Below are 12327 nucleotides of genomic sequence, written 5' to 3'. Positions count from 1 at the left end.
TCCTTGGATGACAGGAGTCGCTTGTGATTGGTTGAAGTAAAAACTAACTCTAAAGCCACGCCCATTAAAGTTCTTCATACTTTAGACTGGCAGTAAAATTACACTAGACAGTTTTGTTGTAGTTGCAGTTATAAAGCTGTAGTTTTGTCCAGTCTGCATTCATCATGAATCCTTTTGGTAGTAAGAAATCAGGAAAAACTTTCCTTTTCACATCTGAGTCTGTAGGAGAAGGACATTCTGGTAAATATGAAACGTTTTCCTTCATGCACTTCATGTTGACATGTGCAGATATTACTGTTAGTGAACATTAAATTTATTATACTGTTGCATTACTTACATTATTGTGTTATATTAATGCAATGCAATGGTTTTAATGCGCTGTTTACATTTACTTTTGTGATAAACATCCTGAGTTTCGCTATACGCTACATGTCTGTACATGCCCCGTTAGTCATAAATAGATAGTCGTAATTTTGAAAATTATAATGATCATATGAATAAATAATTCGCACCGTCAAACAAAATCTTAATAATAATGTATCTGTTGCTGATAGATAAAATGTGTGACCAGATTAGTGATGCTGTTCTGGACGCTTACCTGACACAGGACCCGGACTCCAAAGTGGCCTGTGGTACGATTATCACATTCATGACATTTCAAATCATCATAAACTACATTATGTTGACTGGTTTTACAAACATGAATCTAAGAAATTTTAATGTTGTTGTTTTTTTGTTTTTTTTTACACACATATAGACATCCCCATTCCTTTTCATGGCATCTTTACATAAAAATCTTTTCCAATTTCTGGAACAGAGTGTGTGTCCAAGACTGGTATGATCCTCCTGTGTGGTGAAGTGACTTCAAAGGCTGTTGTGGATCTTCAGAAAGTGGTTAGAGACACTGTCAAGAATATCGGATATGACGACTCATCTAAGGGTATCTACACGTATATACATATTACAATTTCAAAACTCAGCATCCATGACTCCAATCTTTAAAATCGACATGAAGCAGAAGTTGCAATTTTTTCCTCTTATTGTGACATGTATATGAGTGAAATGGCTTTTGGAACAAGAAGGGCGGGGCTTGATTTTGTCCATGGGGAATTGATTGGATGGTTGCGGTTTGCTATTGGTGGATCTCATGTGAGTGACAGGTTGCCCCGCCCTCACGCCAGTAAACACATCATCAGAGAAGAGATGTCGCTGTCGCTTTATTTTGATTAAAGATTACAGGAGTATATGCATTTAAAAATAATATTTCTGTGGAAACTGTGATACATAATTTTTCTTAGGTTTCTTTAGGTTGTGCTCTTGCTCAATAAAAGTATCAATTTCTTTAAAATAAAATCTTGCTGACCTCAAAGTTTAGAATATACTTTATGTATATTCCATTATATCATCATATTTATTTAAGCGTTATTAGGATTGATTAATACGCAGAGCCCCTAAAGGGACATGGTGATGGAAAAAAGAATATGAGATGGGATGTTAAAATGTTTGTGTTCGCTCGCAAAGTACTCAAAAGTTTTCCAAAGTTCCTCGGGGGAATGAGTTTAGGCAAAAGCATTTGTCCTCTCATCTCATATTTTCCTCTCATCCCATCACCATCTCCCTTTAGGGGCTCCGTAGATTGAGTATTATGACAAATAATATGATTATCATGCTATCTCTCCAGGTTTTGACTATAAGACGTGCAATGTGCTGGTGTCACTGCAGCCTCAGTGTGCTGAAATCAGTGACTGTGTGTTTGAAGGCCGAGACATGGAGGACATCGGCGCTGGTGATCAGGTCAGCATATTCTGTTCAAAAATAGTATTTTGCTTTCATTTTACAAACATGTTTTGTAAATGTATAAACATGATAAAAGTATTGTGTGACTCTTGGCAGGGAAATAAATAGCATAATTAATGTTGTATGATTTCTCACCAGGGTTTAATGTTTGGCTATGCCACTGATGAAACAGAGGAGTGTATGCCACTCACCATCCTACTAGCTCACAAACTCAACTCCAAAATGAAGGAACTTTCAAAGACCGGAGTTTGTCCATGGATTCTTCCAGATTCAAAAACACAGGTGAAAGGTCTCTTTGAAATGATAGGGGTTTAAGGAAGTAAACCACTAATCACCCGCACATTGTTATCTCTGTAAACTAATAGTTGAAACGCAGCAGAAAATGTTGATGTTTTTAATTATTAACAAGTGCAGGTGACCGTGGAGTATCGTGACAATATGGGTGCCATGGAGCCTGTTCGTGTTCATACCTTGGTCATCTCAGTTCAGCACAGTCCTGACATCACGCTGGAAGATATTCGTCACAATCTGATGGAGAAAGTTGTAAAGACGGTCATCCCTGCTAAATATCTGGATGACAAGACAATTTATCACCTGCTGCCTAGTGGGAAGTTCCTTTTAGGTGGTCCACAAGTAAGCAAACACAGAAACTGTTTTTTAGTGATGTTTGCTAATGCAAGCATCAGTAATAAGGCCCGTGCACATCAAGGATGATAACTATAACAATAATTAAGTTTCAATAATCGTTCTAATTCTATGAGAACAGCAACGAAAACAAAATAGAGAAATGATATCGCTAGAATAACCGTAAAGGGTTAGTTCACCCAAAAATGTAATTTCTGTCATTAATTACTCACCCTCATGTCATTCCACACCCGTAAGACCTTCATTTATGTTCAGAACACAAATTAAGATATTTACAGGTGCCCTAGAACCAGTTTTTACAAGATGTAATATAAGTCTAAGGTGTCCCCTAAATGTGTCTGTGAAGTTTCAGCTCAAAATACCCCATAGATTTTTTTTATTCATTTTTTTAGCTGCCTATTTTGGGGCATCATTAACTATGCACCGATTCAGGCTGCGGCCCCTTTAAATTGCGCGCTCCCTGCCCCCCGAGTTCTCTATTATAATACAGTGCATTTACAAAGTTCACACAGCTAATATAACCTTCAAATGGATCTTTACAAGATGTTTATCATGCATACTGCATGCATACATCGGATCATGTGAGTATAGTATTTATTTGGATGTTTACATTTGATTCTGAATGAGTTTGAGGCTATATGCTCCGTGGCTTAAGCTAACATTACACACTGTTGGAGAGATTTATAAAGAATGAAGTTGTGTTTATGAATTATACGTTTATGCATTATATGTTTAAAAATGAAAATAGCGACGACTCTCTTGTCTCCGTGAATACAGTAATAAACGATAGTAACTTTAACCACATTTAACAGTACGTTAGCAACATGCTAACAAAACATTTAGAAAGACAATTTACAAATATCACTGAAAATAACATGATATCATGGATCATGTCAGTTATTATTGCTCCATCTGCCATTTTTCGCTATTGTTCTTGCTTGCTTACCTAGTCTGATGATTCAGCTGTGCACAGATCCAGACATTAATACTGGCTGCCCTTGTCTAATGCCTTGAACATGGGCTGGCATATGCAAATATTGGGGGCATACATATTAATGATCCCGACTGTTGTGTAACAGTCGGTGTTATGTTGAGATTCGCCTGTTCTTCTGAGGTCTTTTAAACAAATGAGATTTATATAAGAAGGAGGAAACAATGGAGTTTGAAACTCACTGTATGTCATTTCCATGTACTGAACTCTTGTTATTCAACTATGCCAAGGTAAATTAAATTTTTGATTCTAGGGCACCTTTAAGAAATGTCATTTCACATTTTGACGTCCAGAAAGGTAGTTAAAAACATGGTTAAAATAGTCAACGTGACTGCAGAGGTTCAACCTTAATGTTATGAAGCGACGAGATCACTTTTTGTGCGCAAAAACAAAACAAAAATAACGACTTTATTCAACAATTTGAACCGTTGTCATACGTAGTGAACTCAGTGCAGGGGTAGATTGTAACAAAGGCACACAATGTATTTGACATCAACTCATAAGGGCTGTAATATTCTTACAGAGGTTTGAATTTGTGCCTTTTGTAGTAAACAAATGTGGATACTCTGTATACAAGTTTGAGCACTCTAGGTCAAAAATAGCATTCAGTCAAAAGAGCATTCTAAAGTTCAGATTTTTAGTGCATTTAATATAAATTTAAACACATTTTTATTTATTTGCAATTAACAAGCATTAAGTGTCTGAAAACATTGCATTCAGTTTGCACTTAAAGGGTTAGTTCACCCAAAAATGAAAATTCTGTCATTAATTACTCACCCTCATGTCGTTCCACACCTGCAAGACCTTTGTTAATCTTCGAAACACTAATTAAGATATTTTTGATGAAATCGATGGCTCAGTGAGGCCTCTATTACCAGCGATTTAATTTACACTTTCAGTGCCCAGAAAGGTACTAAAAACATATTTAAAACAGTTCATGTGACTACAGTAGTTCAACATTAATATTATAAAGCGACAAGAATACATTTGTGCACCAAAATAACGACTTTTCAACAATATCAAGTGATGGGCGATTTCAAAACACTGCTTCGAAGCTTTACAAATCTTTTGTTTTGAATCAATGGTTCGGAGAACCAAAGTCACATGATTTCAGAAGTTTGGCAGTTTGACACACGATCCGAACCACTGATTCGAAACAATAGAGGCTGGCTATTGCTGGCAATAGAGGCCTCACTGAGCCATTGGATTTCATTAAAAATATCTTAATTTGTGTTCCGAAGATGAACGAAGGTATAAATTACATTATTTTCATTTTTGGGTGAACTAACCCTTTAAGTATCTTATCTTTGTAGTAAGTACTATTTTAAATGTATGCTAAAGTGTACTTCTTTTTCACAAGGGGTATCAGTGGTGTGAATGCTGCTGTTTTTTTAGGGAGATGCTGGTCTCACTGGCAGAAAGATCATTGTGGACACCTATGGTGGATGGGGTGGCCATGGCGGTGGAGCCTTCTCTGGTAAAGATTACTCCAAAGTAGATCGATCGGGTGCTTATGCTGCCCGGTGGGTGGCCAAGTCACTCGTCAAAGCCAAACTGTGTCGGAGAGTTCTGGTTCAGGTAAGACCTCTATCTGGTATCAGGTGTCAGTTTAGTAGGATTATGGATGTGTATATGTTATAAGTATTATATAAATTTAATAAATGTACAAAATTTGTGTCAAACCATAAAAAGACATCAAGCTGCAGTAACATTTTAAAAGTAGTCTTAGTTAGCGCAGTAAAAGGGTGGTTACATTAGCAAAAAAAGTGGCCTCACTGTATGAAGCACAACTCACATAGAAGTCACTAACAAACCAACCAGCATTTTGTTGGTCAGTGCAGTGAATTCACATGAAAAAACGTGATACATATGCAAAATTTGCATAGCTAAATGTACTGCCCTTATGAAAAATTATGGATTTTTTGACTGAAATGAAATTTTGCAAAGCAACAGTAAATGTGACCGCACCATAATACAGTGGGACCAGTGGCTCTATGCAAGACTGTATTAGTTAATATTGTATTTTTGTTATAGATCTCGTATGCTATTGGCATTAGTCACCCTTTGTCGGTGTCTGTCTTTCATTACGGCACATCAACGAGAGATGAGGACGAGCTTTTAGAGATCGTTAAGAAAAACTTTGACCTGAGGCCAGGGGTCATTGTCAAGTAAGTATACACATATAGTGTAGTATATAGTAGAGCAGAACATTGTATTGACTGAAAAATATCTTTTTATATTATACCTATGGTTGTAAATGTAGGTGGAAATGCAGGCTACATCTACATTAATCCTTATACATGTACATTTGAAAACTGTTTTTGTTTCAAAACACTCTCTGTCCACACTAGCATTTTCAGTAATTTTCCAAAAGTTTCCTGTCCACAATGAAACACCTGAAAACATTTAAATCATCATACTACACATGTATAAAGTATAATAAAAGCTCACTGAGATGAAACTGAGAGACCAGACATAATAAAGCTCTCAGACTATTCTTCTGGCACGATCATTTTATTAGCAAAATCTCTGTAATCCCGTTCATACTCAAAATCGCTATTCCATGTATGGTCTAAAACACATTTGCCCTTATGTTTTGCTGCAGTTTTCTGTCATCTTTGCAGGAATTTAATATGAAGATTGTACAAAGTAACATTTATTTTTAACCACACTATGAAAATGAATTGCAAGCAAACCATGCCAGTATAACCATATATACAATAAATGGACAAAAATTCAGGAACACGCCTCTTAATTATTGAATTGAGGTGTTTCAATCAGACCCATTGCCACAGGTGTATAAAATCAAGCACGTAACCATGCAGTCTGCATTCACAAACATTTGTGAAAAAAATGGGTCATTCTGAAAAGCTCAGTGAATTCAAGCATGGTATTATTTTATCCCTGCTAGATATTCCATGGTCAACCGTAAGTGGTAATATTGGAAAGTGGAAGCGTTTGTTGTTTAGGAACAGCAACAACTCAGCCATGAAGCGGAAGACCATGTTAAGTCACAGAACGGGGTCACTGAGTGCTGAGGTGCATGGTGCGTAAAAGTTGCCAACGCTCTGCTGATTCCATAGCTGAAGAGAAAACTTCCACTGGCATTAATTTCAGCACAAACACTGTGCAGCAGGAACTTTATGGAATAGGTTTCCATGGCCGAGCAGCTGCATGCATGCACGCCGGATGGAGTAGTGTAAAGCGTGCCACTACTGGACTCTGGAGCAGTGGAAACGTGTTCTGTGGAATGACAAATCACGCTTCACTGTTTGGCAGTCTGATGGGTGAGTCTATGTTTGGGCTCATAACCTGCCTGACTGCTTTGTGCCAGCTGTAAAGTTTGGTGAAGAATGACTATTTTTCAGAGGTTGGGCTAGGCCCCTTACTTCCAGTGAAGGAAAATCTTAGTACCAAGACAATGCTATGGTTCCAACTTTGTGGGAACAGTTTGGGGAAGGCTCTTTTCTATTCCACCATGACTGTACCCCAGTGCACAAAGCAAGGTCCATAAAGACATGGTTGGTTGAGATTGGTGTGAAAGAACTTGACTGGCCTGACCGCAATCCTATTGAACTCCTTTGGGATGAACTAGAGATTGTGAGCCAGGTCTTCTTGTCCAATCATCAGTGCCTGGCCTCACAAATGCTCTACTGGATGAATGGGGAAAAATTCCCACAGGAACACTCCAAAATCTTGCCAGAAGAGTGGAAGCTGTTAAAGGTGCCCTAGAATTAAAAATTGAATTTATCTTGGCATAGTTGAATAACAAGAGTTCAGTACATGGAAAAGACATACAGTGAGTCTCAAACTCCATTGTTTCCTCCTTCTTATGTAAATCTCATTTGTTTAAAAGACCTCCGAAGAACAGGCGGATCTCAACATAACACAGACTGTTACGTAACAGTCGGGATCATTAATATGTACGCTCCCAATATTTGCATATGCCAGCCCATGATTGAGGCATTAGACAAGGGCAGCCAGTATTAATGTCTGGGTCTGTGCACAGCAGAATCATCAGACCAGGTAAGCAAGCAAGAACAATAGCGAAAAATGGCAGATGGAGCGATAATAACTGACATGATCCATGATAACATGATATTTTTAGTGATATTTGTAAATTGTTTTTCTAAATGTTTTGTTAGCATGTTGCTAATGTACTGTTAAATGTGGTTAAAGTTACCATTGTTTATTACTGTATTCACGGAGACAAGAGAGTCATCGCTATTTTCATTTTTAAACACTTGCAGTCTGTATAATTCATAAACACAACTTCATTCTTTATAAATCTCTCCAATAGTGTGTAATGTTAGCTTTAGCCACGGAGCAAAACCTCAAACTCATTCAGAATCAAATGTAAACATCCAAATAAATACAATACTCACATAATCCGACGCATGCATGCAGTATGCATGACGAACACTTTGTAAAGATCCATTTTGAGGGTTATATTAGCTGTGTGAACTTTGTTTATGCTGTTTAAGCCAAGCGCGAGCTCCAGGGGCGGAGAGCGCGAGCATTTAAAGGGGCCGCAGCATGAATCTGCGCATTTCTAATTATGCCCCAAAATTGGCAGTTAAAAAAATTAATAAAAAAAAATCTATGGGGTATTTTGAGCTGAAACTTCACAGACACATTCAGGGGACACCTTAGACTTATATTACATCTTGTAAAAAAACGTTCGATGGCACCTTTAAAGCTTCAACTTCATATTAATTAATATGTATTCAGAATGTCATTACAGTCAGTGTTAGTTTAATGGTGAGGTATGCCAATACTTTTGTCCATATATTGTGGATCTATGGGTACAGTATGCATCACATGACTAAACATGAATCATTGTTTTCAAGTACCTCAGTTTTCACAGTCCACACTATAATGCAAAAACAGCATTTCCAAATGTATCCACTTTGGATAATGTCTTCAAAAAGCAGTTTTCACCGGTCAAAGACACTGTCTCAGTGTGAACACTAGGCCAAAATGTAGAGAAAAACATGTTTTCAAATGTATCCGGATTAGTGTAGACGTAGCCTCAGATTTATGGGAAAATGTGAATTCAGCAATAATTTCATTTTACAGGGAGCTTGATCTGAAGAAACCGATCTACCAGAAAACAGCCTGCTATGGACACTTTGGACGAGAGGAATTTCCTTGGGAAAAGCCGAAGAAACTCATCTTCTGATATTCTATGACACGAATTACAATTATTTCTACATTCCTTTCAGTTTTCAACGATTACGATAGTATTTGTGCTAATGCACCTTTCATATGCTTTACTGTGATCAATACTTTATAAATGGTTTAATTTATAGACATGTTTTCATATTCTAGTAAATTAGAATTGAGCATGTTTCATATGAATTAATAGAATTCAGTTAGTTAATGAATTATGTGGAAAATGTGATTTTTTTTTTTATATTACATCTTGTGGATCATATAATAACCATGATGACTGTGAAGGGGTAAAACCCCTTTTAATGGTACCTTATTAGAGTTATTACATAATTGTCCTTTTTTCATGTATATCAAGTCAATTGTCAATTAATAACACTTCCTTCATGTTTACCAGCACCAGTGTCTACTCATTTTAAAGAGCATTCAAAATATATTACCACTTATTTATTAGGTTTTACTTAAAATGTATTGTATATCTGTCCTGTACCCAAAAAAGAATTGCAATTATGTTGAAATAGACTTTTTTTTTTTTACAATTTATTCAACACTTAGCCAAACAAATACTATTTACAATATTGCAATTCATTGCATTTAATTCAGCACAATCACATCAGCTTTGAACCAACATATAAGTTATTATAGTTATGTTATTATGGTATATTATGGTTATTGTGGAAATGAAGAATGAATGATTGTTTCCTTGTCCAATATTAGAGACGTGCCTTGGTCTGTCGCATATGAAAATCACTGAAGAAAAGTGATTGGTTTCAGCAGGAGTAAATCAGGATCATGTCTTTTCCCTGGGTGAATCACAGTATGGCACATTTTCCAGCAGGAGACTTTTGCGGGGCCGCAACACTACAAAATATAAGCAACGATTTTTAGCCCAAGGAAATAATGATTTGAATGTCAAAATTAGGATGCATCTTACAAAACTCAAGATGTTTAGTCATATTTCAACCTCAAACTAAAATGTCATTCTTATTACTCCAATGTAAAAAAAGAGATTTATAATATAACATAAAATCAACTTGTTATGCATTTCTAAAATACATATACAATTTAAATGATAAAGTATACACGGGTAGTATTTGTTGTACTGTCTGAATTTATGTGGATTTAAAATCACTTCTTTAATACGGTAATGACTCAATAATCAGAAAAACTATTTTGGGAGGATTATTATGCTTAAATTTCATGGAAATACCATCATGCAAAAAATACTAATTGGATAAAAACATACAAAACTTTGTCTATATGTTTGTGTAAAATGTGACTTGAACATGTTTTTGAGATTCACCCATTATGTCACACAAATCACTTACAGATTTTATTTTCCTCCACATGCTCAACCTGTATCACACTTTCACGAAGGATGGTCTCAACTGATCGGGCCATTTTAAGCATCTGGAAAGAAAAAGCATATTAAATATAAAGCTTTGTGATTCTTGCCTCGATCTCTAAGCCTCAGGGTCAGAAGTGACAGTTTCATATCTTTAATATCTATCAATGAAATAAATTTAGTTTAGTTGTACTATATAAAATAATGTTTATTACTAAAAAAAAAGTTTAGTTCTAAAATATCTAATACAAACTATATAGACATGTTTAAAAAAAAAAAAAAAACCTAATAAAAATTACACAAAAAAAACCCTAAAACTTTAAAATGAAAATAGAAAAATAAGTAACAATAAGGTTTGTTAACATAAGTTCACGTTAATCTCAGCATTTACTATTACGTTTTTAAGATCAAATGTTGCATCTGTTAATATTAGTTAATGCTGTGTAAAATATTTTACTCACTGTTACCAAAACAACATTTAATTTAAAATGTTAACAAAAACAATAATAGTACATCAATGGTAGTACAATAACACTGGCTTTCAAGTGACTTGCCTCTTTAATATTTTCTTCTGAGGTTTCATTCTTGTTCTTTTTGAATTCTTCATTGATTTTTAACCTGGCAGCTTCATGTCCAGAGGGAAAAAAACGTGTATCAGACATTAACCAATTTTAATAATATACACTAAAAAGACAATTTCTAAATTATTATATATTTTTTTCAGAACGTAACGATTAAAAACAGTCAATTACAATTAAACAAAAAGCACCAAATTAAAATGCATATACATGAATATAAAACGTCAGTGGAGTACAATGCACAGTAGTATGTAGAGAATGTTTTTGGTAGCATATATCAGTTGTTAATATTGGTAAATGTGTTCAGTAAGCACTGAGTGAGACCTGTCAGAGCTCTGCCATCATCTTTAAAAACATCTCTTCTTGTCTTGTGCAGATCTTTGAACACCCGCAGCACCTTTAGAATAAGCATATAAAGAAATTGCAAAGATACAAAATTTATTAAATATAAAAATATGCCTATATAATAAATAAAGCCATCTATTTAATCGGTTTAATAACAGCAACTGCATTTGCTGAGTTTGTTAATAAACACAGCAGATACACAGTGTGTTAAATAAAAACAACTATAATAATCTAAGAAAATATCCATATTGTAAATTGTAAACATGTTGTTTCTCACCTTCAAGCGTGTCCCCATCATGCAAGAGTCTTGTTCTTCTGAAAATGTTTTTTCTATTACGGCGCACATCGCCGCCTGCTGTACTGGAGGACGCCTGCTGTACTCGCTGACTCTGCGAACACTGCACTTAGAATAGTTTACGCCCTGACTTATATTAATTTTTAGTAATAAAGATCAGAATTAAACTGAAAGAGTCTGTTAGATGGTTTGTGTTTTCAATTAACGTATATATATTTTTATATAAATTAAAGAAAATGCTTATTTGATCACTTTTCTCACAATATTGCTAAAAGGGTTGAGGTTATGTAAGCACCATGTGGTCATCTCCAGATATTTGCATTTAATTTATTTATTGGTAATATTGAACATTTAACTGTTTCTGCCTATTTTAATATTTTATATTTAATAAAACAAAATATTTTTGCTTTTTAACTATTCTATAACATTCTTTTTCTAAGGACTTCCATAGTAGGCTACTTATATCTATCAATTCAATTTTTGTACATTTTAATATAGATTTCTAAACAAATACTTTTACAATATTCTTACAACCCATTTTATAGTGTCTTAAAGTCGTAAAGATTTGCAACATAAAGAAGAACATAAACTTCAGCATCAGTCAAAATTAATATTTATTATAAGTTTTAAAACAAGCTGACATGTCCAGGTTTTCCATGAGTATAAGCAGTTCAACCACAGAAAAAAAATGTTTATTAAGAAATGTATTGAATTCCACAGGACAGAACAACAAAATAGTGCAAGACAGTCAAACACTAACGAACAAGAACTATCAAATAAGCACACAAACAAACAATACAAATATTGAGACGAATCTTCCACACGTGTCTTGATCTGAAATGTAAGAACAAAGAAGGAAATGTTACAGCAACAGGAAAACTTTCCTCAGAATCATGAACATGCTTTAGCTCGACCCTCATATGAGAGTAAATAATCTTTCCCCTGTGTTCAGGGTCAGATGGGTAGTGTTGTTTAATCATTGGGTCCGTTCAAATATAAAGGTTAATCTAAACAAAACTCAGTGGGCTAAACGTAATATTGAAATGTTCTCTACCTTTTACTCGTTGGTCTCACTGCCTGTCCAGCTCTCATCGTTCACAGCACATGGACTGAGAGGATCTTCTTCTGTATTAGTTTCAGCCAGAGCCTCAGTAGCGCA

The 12327-nt window shown here is 35.2% G+C and overlaps 2 protein-coding genes across 4 annotated transcripts; one reads left to right on the top strand and one right to left on the bottom strand.

Annotated features, from left to right (window-relative positions):
• Positions 1–55: 55 nt before the first annotated feature.
• On the top strand, positions 56–9004 carry mat2al (methionine adenosyltransferase II, alpha-like). 3 transcript variants are annotated; one of them, XM_048170843.1, is made up of 9 exons: positions 56–240; positions 555–632; positions 818–940; positions 1682–1794; positions 1936–2079; positions 2212–2430; positions 4829–5011; positions 5468–5601; positions 8513–9004. In XM_048170843.1, exons 1-9 carry the CDS (start codon positions 165–167, stop codon positions 8613–8615), a joined length of 1173 nt encoding a protein of 390 aa, XP_048026800.1. In that variant the 5' UTR covers positions 56–164; the 3' UTR covers positions 8616–9004. The 3 variants fall into 3 exon arrangements, with proteins under 3 accessions (XP_048026800.1, XP_048026807.1, XP_048026811.1); XM_048170854.1 differs by having other exon boundaries at positions 193–240; positions 758–940; XM_048170850.1 differs by lacking the exon at positions 8513–9004 and having other exon boundaries at positions 5468–5605.
• Positions 9005–9183: 179 nt separating this feature from the next.
• On the bottom strand, positions 9184–11286 carry lyrm7 (LYR motif containing 7). The gene is made up of 5 exons (XM_048171016.1): positions 11151–11286; positions 10853–10925; positions 10505–10575; positions 9934–10015; positions 9184–9466 (listed from the first exon to the last, which is right to left on the bottom strand). Exons 1-5 carry the CDS (start codon positions 11217–11219, stop codon positions 9396–9398), a joined length of 366 nt encoding a protein of 121 aa, XP_048026973.1. The 5' UTR covers positions 11220–11286; the 3' UTR covers positions 9184–9395.
• Between the last annotated feature and the right edge of the window lie 1041 nt (positions 11287–12327).

This window comes from Megalobrama amblycephala, linkage group LG2 (assembly GCF_018812025.1).
Source record: "Megalobrama amblycephala isolate DHTTF-2021 linkage group LG2, ASM1881202v1, whole genome shotgun sequence".
Classification (NCBI taxonomy): Eukaryota; Metazoa; Chordata; class Actinopteri; order Cypriniformes; family Xenocyprididae; genus Megalobrama; species Megalobrama amblycephala.
Note: the sequence above shows the minus strand (reverse complement) of the source record. Positions and strands in the feature narration are given on the sequence as shown.

Bases quoted from the DNA above. Each gene is read 5' to 3' on its own strand.
- mat2al (XM_048170843.1), top strand. From the start codon at position 165: ATGAATCCTTTTGGTAGTAAGAAATCAGGAAAAACTTTCCTTTTCACA. The intron at 241-554 runs GTAAATATGAAA...TGTTGCTGATAG, and splicing joins TGTAGGAGAAGGACATTCTG to ATAAAATGTGTGACCAGATT. The intron at 633-817 runs GTACGATTATCA...TTTCTGGAACAG, and splicing joins GGACTCCAAAGTGGCCTGTG to AGTGTGTGTCCAAGACTGGT.
- lyrm7 (XM_048171016.1), bottom strand. From the start codon at position 11,219: ATGTGCGCCGTAATAGAAAAAACATTTTCAGAAGAACAAGACTCTTGC. The intron at 10,926-11,150 runs GTGAGAAACAAC...CTTATTCTAAAG, and splicing joins TGATGGGGACACGCTTGAAG to GTGCTGCGGGTGTTCAAAGA. The intron at 10,016-10,504 runs GCAAGTCACTTG...TTTTCTTTCCAG, and splicing joins CAGAAGAAAATATTAAAGAG to ATGCTTAAAATGGCCCGATC.